Source organism: Colletotrichum fioriniae (assembly GCF_027942845.1).
Source record: "Colletotrichum fioriniae strain IMI 355084 chromosome Unknown scaffold_18, whole genome shotgun sequence".
NCBI classification, from domain to species: Eukaryota; Fungi; Ascomycota; class Sordariomycetes; order Glomerellales; family Glomerellaceae; genus Colletotrichum; species Colletotrichum fioriniae.
The window spans coordinates 25,380-38,760 of NW_027076854.1; the positions used below are offsets into that span (position 1 = coordinate 25,380).

Genomic DNA, 13,381 nt, shown 5'->3' on the forward strand with positions numbered 1-13,381 from the left:
CCTGTCGTCACTTAAAAGAAGGGAAAGCTTCAAAATCGACTAGTACCGCCCGCACCAACACCACCATACTAGGTCACCGCCTGTGTGTGTGTCTCTCACACACTCTTCCTCTACCTTGACGCACTCGCACACTCTCTCACACCTACACATCACTTGCTCGGTGAAGACGCCGAGCAGGTGAACTCAGATATATCATCATGGCCCTTACGCAGACGGTCACTATCATCAACAATTCGGGCAAGATTATAAGTACCGTAAGTCTCTTTCTCTGGCTCACACCCGTTGCATTTCCCCCCACCGCCCCTCATCAGACTCCATGCCCACTCGATCCAGCCCTTGAATTCGGCCGTCAGAACTGCGCGCAACAACATTCGACATGCAAACAATGCAGACGCACTACAACTCTCAGCCGAGCGATGAAGCCCAATAGCTGACGTATCATCTTCGCTTCTGCAGGGAAAACACCTGGCCGGTATCTTCAAAGAAGCCAAGGCTTCCTACCAGGAGAAAAAGGCGGCCATCAAGGCCGACCGGGAAGTTCTTAAACGAGCCCAGACCTTTGATACTTCTCGCGATCTCCCTCCCGAAGCCTTCGATCGCCGCTACTCGCACGATGATGGCCGCTCTGTCGCCAGCTCCAGGAGGAGTCATCGATCGAGACGCTCCCAGTCGAGTCACCGCGATGTCGAGTACTATCCACGTTCGAGACCTGCTCTGACCGAGAACAACCTCAAGACACATTCCGAAGTCTCCAGCGTCACGCCATCAAGAGCGCCCCCCTCCGCCTACCGTGCTCCATATGCCGAAACGGCTCCCCGCGACGTGGCTTTAAGCCGTCCGACCCTGCCGCATTACACCACCGCCCCGTCTTGCAGCGACAGTCTTGCAGACTCGGCCACAATTCGTGGCTCCATGGTTCCCCGTACCATGTCTGCGCCTGTTATACCCAAGGGTCGCAAGGAGAAAGAAATCGATATGGACCTCGCATACGGCAATATACCCCCCGATCTGAAGGATCGCACTGATCTGGACCCCCTGACCAAGGAGAAGGAGGCCAAGACACTCATCTCCAGGGTCGAGGGACTTCTCGACGAAGCCAAGTGCGCACATCATTCGGCGACCGCTACCATCGCCCATCTGCAAGGAAATCCCGATGCCGCCGCCGCTGTCGCCTTGACGCTAGCGGAATTGTCCACCCTCTTAAAGCAGATGTCGCCTGCCTTCTTATCTGTGATTAAGGGAGGCTCGCCGGCAGTTTTTGCTCTTCTGGCATCGCCCCAATTTCTCATCGCCGCCGGTGCAAGTATCGGCCTCACGGTAGTCATGTTCGGCGGGTGGAAAATTGTGAAGCAGATAAAGGACGCCCAGGCCCAGAAACAGGCAGCCATCGCCAACGCAATGGCCTTCGAGGCACAACCCGCACCGCAGGCCATCGAGTACGCACAACACGATCAGTATGACCAGTACGACCCCTACCAGCAACCACGAGAGGGGAGCGTACGGGAAGGGAGCATCCGCGAGGGCAGCGTTGCCTACGACGAGGCGTATGTTCTCGACCCTCGACTTGACGAGGAACTTAGCTCCATCGAGAGTTGGCGCCGCGGGATCGCCCCTGCTGGTGATGATGAGAGTGTCGATATGGAGCTCATCAGCCCTGAGGCCGCGCGTTCGATGCTTGGAGACGACACCCGTACTGAGCGGAGTTTCCGGACACAACGGAGTTCCAAGACGCACCGCAGTTCGAGGACGGAGAGAACCGACAGGTCGGAGAAGTCGCACCACTCATCCAGGTCGCACCGCAGCACCCGTGAGTCCGAGGTGCCCGAGCGCAAGAGCAGTGTTGCAAGGTCTGAGGCTGCGAGATCTGAAAGAGACGCCGAGAGTGTCGCCAGCAGCCACCGAAGCCACCGCAGCTCTGCTTCCAAGCGCAGTACACGCGCGCCGACACTAGCAATTGAGGACGGCAGTCGCCAGAAGGAAGACGAGGCTATCGAAGCGGTACTTCGACCCAAGAAGAACAACATGCTCAAGTCCCTGTTCAAGAAGAAGGAGAAGGAGCACAGAGATAGAGATGAAAGGGTATCTGCCCTGGTGTTTTAGGATGTGACCATGAAGAAGACGCTACAGATGAGGACAACGAAGAATGGAAATGATACATATGGCTGGGCCGTTTCCCAGCCTGGACGGAGTTAGGATTATAATGGGTACGCATGAGGGAGGAGACGGCTCGGAATCAGCCCTCACTTTGCATTGTTGTCGGGAATACATTATTCATCAAAGAGGGAAATATACTTGCAATTATTGTTACATCACCTTTGAGCGATCAAAACTTTCTATTTCAGAACAGTAGATAGTATCGCAATTTACACTCAAGAGACATGTTTTGTGGATTCAAATTTCTATCGTAATGAGCGGGCTAGATGCAGGGGCTGGCGTCGTGAAAAGCGGACAATGCTGGTCGCAGAAATTACTTGTTGGTCAGTAAATTGAAGAAGTTCAATCAATCTAGTCTCCCGCTAGTCTATTGGAAACGGCATGGCATACTTTTGATGCTGTTGCAGTTGTGGCCGGGAGCAGCGAACAGGCGTAGGGCTGAACCGGAGATGGACGAGATCGGGAAGTAATGTCAGATGGTCAAAAGCAAGTTTGATCGTCAGCTGAACGGCGCAAGGCTTACCAAGCGAATAGCGGTACCTGAGTTATAGGAGTACTAGAAAAGGTCAAAAGGACAACGGCCTCTTCCGGGTACGAGATGGCACATTGGAGATGCATGTCAGCTTTATACTGTCAGTCCTCTTGGCCCAATGAAGGAAAGCACTTGATTATCCCAGCCGCAGCGCACAATTCTCGGGATTCTCACATCGCACAGCCGTTGCCCACTTTGCGCCAGTTACTCCAGTCGTTCTTCACCCAACCCCGGCGGCGGACGGGCCTTTGCTTCTTCCCATGCTGCATTTGGCTATAGCCTATTTACAAGTATACCAAGAACCGTATACTTGGGTGGCCTGGAGATGGAAGTTAGCAATTCATATCGCTTCATGATCGACTAGTCAATGGATACTGAAACTTTCTCACAATGCCCGTAATCCTCGGCCCTTAGATCGAGAGCGTCCTACATCGCTTGATACTCTCCACCAGGAGGCATCCCTCAATAGCTCGGTGTTCCTTGGTGTGGGAAACGACGCAGACTCAGTCACAGCCCCCAAACTCTCAACTACCTCTCCTCGTCCTCCTCCACCCACATCTCAATTTCCGTCATCTCACCTCATCATCAACCCTGCAGGGTGCGTTGGAACTACCACAACTTACATCCCATCTCTCATCTCACTGTCATCCTCTTCGGCCCCACGAGGCGGTGTCACCCAAGGAAAACTCTTTGAATCCTCCCGATGAGAAGGGGAATGCAACCCCAGCTGCATCTAGATGATGACGGAGTACCTTGTCCAACCTCATCAAACAAAGCCATTCACGGTTGCGAGTGCGAACAAAGGCGGCAGCATATGGCCGAGCCCAGCTGTCAGAACATGAAGGGACCAACAAGGCTCCCGGGTTTCTCTTGAGGCATATCCCGGCCGCCACATGCAGCCATCGCCAATCACGCACAGCAGTAACCCCCAATGTTGGTTGGGAACGCCAGTTCTGCGCCATCACCTAGAGCTGAGCCAACTTGGCTGCAGTGGCCAGCCCCGAAGTAGCGACCGGGCAAGGTATTCGTAAAGTCAAGTACAGCTCGACGCAGGTCGCATTGCCCCTCCCCTTGTTCGTTATTCGTACGTCCGGAGATGGAGGGCGGGAGGAGCCACATGCACCCATCACCTTCCGGCAAGACTTGGTAGCTGTGTTTCCCCGAGCCTTACGAGACAACATGCAACCTGTCTTATCAGTTGTCTTTCTTCTATTGCCTTCCCTCAATTCTTACTCCCCCTCTCGCTCCGTTGCTCTATACTAGAGATTTTGTTCTTCAGCAGCGGTGCCCTCCCTCCTCGTTGGATGTCGCTTGCCTAGGACACTTCGAATGACAATCCACACAATTCAGCCATCCATCGTAACAAAGTTGTTGGGATTCAGAGTATCCAACTTCTACGATCTTTTAGATTGACCTCGCTGGCGAATCCCAATCGTCAAATGTGCCTGAGACAAACACCTGATAGCCAAGGCCCCGTCCTACGCCGATTAACGTCACTATATGGTTGTCGCATCCCCTCAAGCCACCGTCAACAGCGTCTTCTATCCCTGGTTCTCCTCCACCTAGTTGACCTGCCATAATGGACGGCAAACCCCACGATGAAGGGCTCGGCCTGCAGCAAAATACTCTTCAAGATCAAAATGATATTCAGATGACGCCTTCGGCCGAGTGGCATCCCAATCGCCAATTTGCACGGAAGCCGATCAACGGGCCACAGACGCCAACAACGCCGGCACCCATCGGCAGCCCGTACGGGCCCTTCGGAAGAAGTCCGCCGACGCCTTCCGCCAAATCACCACAACCGTCCTTTTCCGAACGAGCTGCCGGCGCCGCAGCATACTTCCCGGCACCGGGGAGTGCAAATACTGTGTCTTCGCAGCGACCGAGGCCGGCGCCATTGCAAATGGATGGGCACGCGTATTCAAACTATTCTGCCTCTTACTCCAGCCTAAGCACCCCGTATACGGGCGGACTCTCTACTGGAGGATTTCCACCAAAACGACATAGGAGCGCTCGTGTCGATTCTCAGTCCTCAGCAACTGGTCTTCTCTCACCGCCATGGCATGGCCCTCCGCCTAATCGACCACAGTCGATGTATTATCCCCCAGAGCAAATCCGGCTTTTTAACAAGTACTGGCACCCGTCATGGAACATGTATTTTTTCCTCTTCGCTGGGATTGCATTTGCCCTTGGCCACCATTTCTTCTATGCCGGCCTTGACGGAACAGAGGCCAACGGCCAGATTCGCATGCTTCGCTACGGCGCTGCCTTGTCTTTTCTCAGCAAAGCAAGTCTTGGATCGGCTGTGATCTTGGCCTTCCGACAGAGAGTATGGATGACGGTTCGTCGAAAGATGCTTACCCTCGCTGCCGTGGATTCGCTCTTCGCCGCGGCCGAGGACATGACTGCCATCTTCAATATTGAAGTCTTCCGCCAAGCTAGGATCGCCATGATCTTGGCCATCTATGTGTGGTGTACACCTCTCGTCGTGGTTCTCACCTCAGACACTCTGACTGCCCAGCCTGCGACGACACGCCAGACCACGACGTGCCCATCCATCCGCACTCTCAACTTTGCACAGGAAGAGACCAACGATTTCCGTACAGGGACGAAGATTAACAACCTATTTGAGCTTTCCACCTCTCTATGGAACACGACTACCTTGGATCAGTCTAGCGAAAATTTCTTTGACTATTGGATCGGAACGAGCTGGCAATTCGAGGAGATATCTACTTCGGCAATTCTAAGCAAGAAACCGCTCTCGCGGACTAATGCCAGCCTTGATGTTTGTGGCATGGGCTGGAACTGTTCATTCACCATTCAGTTCAAGGGTCCCGGATACAAGTGCGAAGAGCTTGCCAGCGGCGTCGGGTCGACACCGAAGAAGCTCAACGGCGCCGAGGTGCCCTTCAACATGAGCATGCTTGCCCCGGTGGGTAATCATACATACATTGCTCACGCCACCGCTGGCGAGTACCAGAATCCTCAGATGAATGACACTGGCCCTGCAGGTGTCATTAACGCGCCACCCCCATATCCTCAAAACCTCGGCGCGCTCCGCGTAGAGCCGGTGCTCTGGTTTGGCATCGCTGAGGTCGACGAGCCATCCGATCCCCAGCCGATGAACCCCGCCTTGCCCGAATGGCAAAAGGCCTACACCCCAAAGGTGTTTGGCTGCGAACATCGTGAGACGGAATACGAGGTCGACTTCAACTACACGGGCCTCACTCAAAAGACCACTGTCCGGAAGCGAACGTTCTTCGACCGCATCGTCGATACTCGCTACCTCCCCGGCGTCGACGCCCAAGACGGAACAGCGGACAACACCACAGGCACCCCGGAGTCCAACTACATCTTCCCACAAGACGTGGCTCGTTACCGTAGAACGATGGCATACCACTCCATCGGGTACCAGTTCCGCCAATACATCAACGGAACAATCTTCCAACCCAACACCGACGCCAATACCAAAATTCTGCAAACGCGCATCCTCGACCAGCACAATTACCTCGTCGTCAAGGACTTCATGTTCCAGGTCCAGAGCCTCTACGAAGACATCCTCATCTCCATGTTCTCTCAGCCCCGCCTCCTCGCCGTCGTCTGGGCCAACGACACAAGCGAGAAGACGGGCACTCGCCTGGGCGACAACCACACCTACCCTTGCACCCGCGAGCGGACCGACCTCCGCTACAAGTATCACGCCCGCGACCTCTGGGCTGTCTACTCCGTCGCCATCCTCCTCGCCATCGTCGGCGTGGCCTTTGGTCTCGCCGCCGTCCGCGAAGAGGGCCTCGTTCGCAACACGCGCTTCAGCAGCATCGTCGCGGCGACCCGCGGCCCGGGTCTCGAGAAGCTCCCTTGGGCGACGACGCCCAACAGCGATCATCGACCCGTTGCCGGCGCCAAGGTCGGCTACGGCCTCGTACCCAAGGATCCGCACGCGGGAGGCGCCGAAACGTACGGGTTCGGGCTGGAGGGAGACGTCAAACAGCCCCAGAGGGAGAGGGAGCAGCGTGACGACTCGGGGCGGACACCATCGAGGTTGGGGAGTCCTTTTCAAAGGGGGCCATTCAATCGGAGGTGGTCTAGGTTGAGTGGCCAACCATAGCATTTAATGCTTTTCTTACTATCTAGCTAGATATCCCAGGTTTACCGTAAGCGTAGTCCATACTTTGGCGTTTGTTTTCCATTACTTCATGCTCCTTGACTGCGGGAAATTCACATTAAAGGACAAGAATGAACGTCTTTCTTTAGTTTCTGTAACAAAGCAATGAGGGCGAGAACAAGCGGCGGTCGTGTGCACAGAAAAGAGGAGGCCAAGGTAAACGCCAGAGAGTCCTTCACAGCTGTCTTTTGGTATCAATCAAGTACAGCATTGAAGAAGCTCATAATCTGTCTACTGCGAGGAAAAAAGATGCGAACCACCATGTGATAATTGATGTACCATGAACCGTTTCATTTCGTGCGGCTTTTGCCTGATATCTACATTATCCCATACAGTGAAGTGGTATATGCGCTCTGCGCGGCCCAGAAATCATGCAAACGCCCGCCTTTTTTTTTGTTCTCAAGCCCCGCCTGTGGCCATCAAAAACGCCGAGAATGTGAGGGTAGAAGAATCCCATCCAACCCCGCCCTACCAATGTCATTATGCCATCATGCGGTTTCCCCTTGGTGGATGCTGTTTTGCCCGTCGTAATATGCTTGTTCGTGAAAACTCCTGTTGTCCTATCTTGATATTCCTTCGTCATTATAAGTCTTCGGCCAGAAGAGCGCGGACTTCTGGCTCGTTGAGAAGCTTGCGTTCGCCGAGCTCGGAGAGGGGTTTGCCATCACGGACAGCGCCAAAGTCGAGAATCTGTCATGTTTAAGTAAGCAAATTGTTTGATGGAACTACCAGGGGTCAAACTCACCTCGACATAGGTCAAGCTATCTCGCTGAACAGCTGCTACACAACGCCTCTGGTCGAACTTGACCTGCCAAACACCGCTCAGGTCGGTCAAGAGATCTTGAACACACTCGCCAGTGCGAATATCCCACATCTTGACCGTCTTCTCACTTCCAGAAATGACCTTTCGGCCATCATGCTGAAAACACGTAATCGCGCCCGTATGGGCTGTGAGTACATTCTTGCATTTGCCATTCTCTGGGTCCCAGATGCGTAGGGTACTATCGGCAGCAGCTGATACAAGTCTCTCGTCGCGCAAGTCGAGCAATCCGACGAGCAAGCTGTGGCCTTCCAAAGTGTGGAGACAAGCACCGGTGTTCAGATCCCAAATCTTGACCAGCGAGTCCATGGACCCCGAGATACAACGATTACGTTCGTGATCCAGTACCACGCTGTAGACCTTCTGGGAGTGGCCATGCAGAACGTGAAGAGACTCGCCAGTGCTGATCCGCCAGACGCGGACAGTACTATCGTAGCTACCGCTAACAAGGGTATCGCCATGTGCAGAAATGGCGCGCACAGAATGTGTGTGTCCAGAAAGTGTTCGGATGAAGTAGGGACAGTCAGCATCATTAGCTGGAGGGCCGGTCTGGATGTATCTGCGAGAGCCGACCTCAGGCAGGCGCCAGACGCGAAGCTGACTGTCACGGGATCCCGTGATGATGAGCGGCTTTGGCGGCATCATGATGGGCTTTCCGTCGTGGCCCTTCCCGTTCTCGGTAGGCATGAGGATTTGCAGGCATCGAACGGTACTAGTGTGTCCATAGAAGACCTGTGTGCAAAGACCCTTCTCAATATCCCAGACACGAACGGATCGATCGGTAGATCCAGAGACGAGCATGTTGCCTTCGTATTGCAAGGCCCAGACACCGCCTTCGTGACCTTCGAGTTTCTTCCGCAGCTTTCCGGTGTTGGTATCGTAGACATGGATCAAGGTATCGTCGCTACCGGTGATGATCTTGTCTTCGTCGAATTGCAAGCATGTTATGACATGACGCGGGTGGGCAGCAAAAGCAACGTGTCCAGGCTTGACCTTGCCGCTCGTCCAGCTTTGCCGAATCATGTAGTGACGTCGGTAAAGAGATTTGAATAGATGCAGCTTCTGAAGTCCCGGGATGCTGGTCTTGGGATTGGGTACAGCAGCCGCGGCCGCGTTAGCTGCTGAAAGCGGTCCCTCGGACTTGTGTTGCTTCACCTCGGACTGTATCGCATCTAGCCGGGCTACATCCTGGCCGCTAGCTCTGCGCTTCGATCTATCGGCGCTGGATAAGTTGAGGGCCCTCTTACGCTTGGAACTGCGTAGCCTGCTCGTCGAATCGGCCTTGACAACGGATTTAGTGAGTTCGTTGTCAGCCGAGTCCAGTCTGCTCAGAGGTCGCAAGTCAACCTCGGCCCCAGTGACTCCAACGGGATCTTGCCAACCCCAGCCCTGTATAATGGCCTTGTCAAGTTCACCGGGAGGCAGTGTAAAACCATCGCGATCGAAAAGCTCCTTCCACCCAGTTTCGTTTGTGTCCACGATGTTTCGCCAATGCTTGGAGACCTGCGCAGCTCGACACAAGTCGCGGTGATCGAGGAACGACAAGACATGGAAACTTAACTCGAGAGGAAGCTGTTTGAAGAAGTCGCACTTCAGCGCCGGGGTGACAACATCGGCTACAAGACGAAGTGTTTTTCTCGGGCATCGGCGGAGAAGATTGTACATCAAGAAGCTCTTCATCTCGTTGGGCATGGCGTCAAATCTCTCCATCATGTTGCGGGTGTCAAGCATGGCGGTGTGGGCGTCAACGTCATCCGCTTGGAAGGAGCTGTCGTCCACTACGATGGACATGTCGGAGGCGTAGCCACCCTCCTCGGTCGTCTGTGATTCATGCAACCAAGCCTGATCACGGAAGCTGACATTTCGTCGGGCAACAGCACTACTCTGGGGTGACTCCTCATCTTCGTCATCGGAATCTCTGGAATTCAGTTGAGCGGCTGCCAGCGTAGGCGAAAGTCTCGGACTAGGGAGGCTCGCATCCTGTGCAGCCACGGCGTCGATGGAGGGTCGGTGGCCGACGGCTCTGAGAGATTGTTGGAGCGACTCGTCGGTGTCAACAAATGGCTCGGGGTCGGCGTCGGTGATGGGCGGAGTGGCAACGTTGCTGCTGAAAACAGTGAGTGCATCGCTTCCAATGGGGCTGGCCGCTTCCTGCAAGTTTGATTGACTCGGCCCCGACTCTGGGGGGAGTGTGACTGGAGCGGTGAGCGTGAAGGGATCGGGGTCGCGTCACACGCTCTGAACTTGCAACAGCGACCTCGGAGGTATCTGGAGTGGCCAAGTAGCCGGATGGTCTGCCCCTCGTGAGTTGGCGTCGAAGGCGTTGCGAAGCGTCCTCGGGTATGGAGAGTCCAGTCGGTCTGGGGTTCCTGGAGGGTCTGGAAGGCAGGACTGGCGACGCGTTGTGTGATGGCGAGGCTTGACGGGGATTCGACCGACGAGACCTTCTTTGGTTGGCATCTGAGGGCGACTTTGATGTGCGTCTGGGAGACTCTTGACTCGACTCGTCGTCTTTCAGTAGGCCTGCAGGCTGCCTTTCGGCTGCAATCGGTGTTTTGCGCTGCTAGGGCAGACAGTGTCAGCAAATGCGATGGCGAGAAAAGGAGAAGTAAAAAAAATAAAAAAATAAAAAGGATACACGAGGTAGGAAGGCGTGAGATAGCTTACTGTTTTGGCAGCAAAAGGGTTGTCGACTGTGCCATCGGAGGAGGAGCCAGAGACACTGAAAGAGAAGTTGGCGAGTTCGGGGGGGTAGAGGCTTCGAAGCGAGAGGATACTCCTTGGAGTCGAGTTCATGGAGAGGACGAACTTCGCGCAGGTAGACTGGCGGAAAAGTGCGCTTGGTGGTGGTGGTAGTGGTTGTAGTAGTGGTTTCTATGCACTCGGAAACGGCCAACTGGAGGCTTGTCGAGTCGGATCCGTGGATGGAATTATTGCCTTCGTCGACAGAGAAGGAGACGGTCTGGCTGGAGCGAGGCCGCCTCACCTCCGTGGTGTTGATCTGAGGACCGGGCGAGGGCGTCATATTGCCTCTCGCGTGGTATGCGGTCTGGTTCGAAGTCTCGACTGCTGCGAAGTGCGATGAGGAGCGGGGTGTAGTTGTCGTGAGTGTGTCGGAAAAGAGAGGGGAGGTGTCGAAGAGGAGAGGAAATGTAAGGTTTGGGATCGGAATCGGGTGTGAGTGAGGGTTGGGGATTTCAAAGGTGGCGGGCGGGATTACGGTCGCAGGTCGCAGGTTGCAGGCACGGCTTACGGGTGCGGGTACTGTGGATGTGGAAGTGGAGTTTTTTGGTGGCAGCACTGTGGACGACCAAGGCGGGAGGGGAGGGTGAACCGCGAGGGTGTGAGGGCGGGCAGGAGCCTTAGGAACTTTGCAAGTAGGTACGTAGTGTACGGATAGGGTAGCGGGCCACGGCGGAAAGGGCGACTCGTTGGTGATGCGGTGCGGTCCTTCTCATTTTTGGGGGCGCAATGGAGGTCGGTACCTCCCTCAGTACCACGAAGGAGAAACAGCACGGGGAGGTTCGTTCCAGGTTTTCACTGCCTGCCCCGGGTGGATGGGCACCCCTGAAGAAAAGGTACCCGACGCAAGGTACTTGTAGATTCGCCTACGAGGCACCAAAAACAAGGTATTGCCCTCCGAATGTGTTCAAACTTCAAAGTACCTACTTTACCTTTGGTTGAGCGGCCTTGAGCAAGGCAGTACCGTACCTACCTAAGTTGTGGGTGCACGGCACAGCAGAAGCCCACGGCTCACACCGCAACGGATCGGAATGGACGGGCAGAAGCAATGCCGCAGTGGAAGGGAAGACGGGGCGATGCAAGGCAAGCCGAAAAGCAGGCGTCGGTCAATAACGCGGTGAGACGACTGTCGGCGGCCAGACGTCAGGGAAGCCACCTTAGTCCTTGGGCAATAAATGTATCGAGAAAAGATATCCGTACTCCCACCGCCAAGTTACCTCGGGAGCGGTAAATGGTGACGGGAAGGAATGACGAAGGGTTTGTTCAATTGTTCGCCAGAGAGAAAGAAATAGAGAAATGCCGGGCATGGAAGAATGTCGAGTGCCAGAAAAATGTACCTAACCTGGAAGGAATTTGGTAAAGAATGGAAGGTTCCCAAGCTGCGGGGAATAGAGTTGAGAGTTGGCTTCCAGCAGTGACATGGTGAAAGCGGCGTGGGAAGCCAAGACAGAAGGAGGCGTCCTCTCCTTTCTTACTTCGTCGTTTGGATCGGGCTTGGGTCCGGACTTGTTTGCGTCTTTGTCATAATTCGAGGTAGATGATATCGAAGCGCTCCCTCCTCTCCTTTGAGACTTGAGCGTAACGCTGGGTGGGTGACAGGTTATCGAGGCAATGAGGCCATACTAGAACAAGGGTCCAGCATTGGAAATCTTGACTGAACGAGAACAGACTCGATTGATTCACTACCTTGCGTGTTTGCTTAGCAGGCTACCTAGGTAGGTGTCTCCCGGATCTCGAGTCTCGACTCTTAAGCATGGAAAGTGGATCAGGCAAGCGGACAACGCTCAAGCGACAAGATGAGATGAGATGAGAGGGCGGAATGGCAGCCAGGAAAAGAAATAAAAAACAGAATCTTTTTTCGTTGCTGGTTTGTGGTCCGCTCGCATCAAAGTGTCCGTACGGATAGTGAGAGAGAGGTATCTTGAGGCGGACGGTTGGCTGAAAAGGTACTTACTTCGGTTGCTCCTTGCTTCCAGGCTTGCCAGGCTCCTCCCCTAGTGGCCTCCACTCACTCAGGACGACGAGCGTCACTGGGCCACTTGGCCGGTGTGTTGGTTCGGGAGCGGCTACAGCGAGCAGCCCAGGGTTTCACACCTGCCTGGCCTTGTCCAGCCAGCCAACACTGCAAAAGGGGCATGTCCTGTCTTTGACATTGCTTCACCGTCTCTGTTCTGCTTGTTTCTTCCGGAATATGTTGGCCTGAATGTTTGGATTACAATTGGAAACCTGGATTCCTTCCAACTATGTACGCAGTACCATTGAGTCTTACACAGCAGACGTCTAGGCCCTAAGGTACGGAGTACTCCATAGTCCATACCTGCCCCGTGGCAAAGTGGAGAAGCAACACGTGCACTCCAGGCAAGGTCAAACTTCAAAGTGAGAGAAAGTGGGATTCTGGTGCCCGTGCTTTCTTTCCAGATTCGCTCAACCTCAGCAACTGCCTTGCTGCCTCGGTCACCTTTTTCTAGGTAGGCTCTGAGCCTTGGGAGGTATGCCTCTGGACTCTGTACTCTGGGTTCTGGAGTAACGCCTTGAACAAGTGACTGCAACCATTCCATGGCGGAGCGCTTCTAATTACATCAAGCGGGGCCCCCCCGCCCCTGATAGCTGTAGAGGTATCCGACCCGGTGTTTCAAGCGCACAAGGTACTCGGCATCGCAACAGATTGTTTGTCATCCACCTCACTTTGCGCATCTATCCATACAAATTGATGGTATGTATTGGAAGGCACTGAGGTAAGGTAGACATGTATTGCTCCCGCTCCTGACAATAATCCGCCCTACGGAGTAGAGGTACGAAGTATGGCAGGTTGATATCCATAACTTCGCCAGCAGCCTCGTGGCTCTAGTTGGTCTTTGACTCTTGACAGCTGCTGCGCCCATGGCTTCTCTACTAATGTTGTTGCGCTTACATACCTATGCAGCTGTCGTCTTTGTCTCTTTCTATTCTCGGACAGGGTCTCTCACCT

The 13,381-nt window shown here is 54.4% G+C and overlaps 3 protein-coding genes across 3 annotated transcripts; 2 read left to right on the forward strand and 1 right to left on the reverse strand.

Moving 5' to 3' along the window:
- Window positions 1-197: 197 nt before the first annotated feature.
- N0V96_011500 (uncharacterized protein) lies at window positions 198-2,100 on the forward strand (the record flags this gene model as incomplete). Its single annotated transcript, XM_053193519.1, has 2 exons — window positions 198-254; window positions 457-2,100. 2 exons carry the CDS (start codon window positions 198-200, stop codon window positions 2,098-2,100), a joined length of 1,701 nt encoding a protein of 566 aa, XP_053048837.1.
- A 2,738-nt stretch (window positions 2,101-4,838) lies between these two features.
- Window positions 4,839-6,824, forward strand: N0V96_011501 (uncharacterized protein; the record flags this gene model as incomplete). Its single annotated transcript, XM_053193520.2, has 2 exons — window positions 4,839-6,727; window positions 6,821-6,824. The coding sequence occupies 2 exons, from the start codon at window positions 4,839-4,841 to the stop codon at window positions 6,822-6,824; spliced, it is 1,893 nt and encodes a 630-aa protein (XP_053048838.2).
- A 609-nt stretch (window positions 6,825-7,433) lies between these two features.
- On the reverse strand, window positions 7,434-10,696 carry CDC4 (SCF ubiquitin ligase complex subunit cdc4; the record flags this gene model as incomplete). Its single annotated transcript, XM_065759293.1, has 4 exons — window positions 7,434-7,541; window positions 7,597-9,866; window positions 9,923-10,234; window positions 10,339-10,696. 4 exons carry the CDS (start codon window positions 10,694-10,696, stop codon window positions 7,434-7,436), a joined length of 3,048 nt encoding a protein of 1,015 aa, XP_065612015.1.
- Window positions 10,697-13,381: the final 2,685 nt, after the last annotated feature.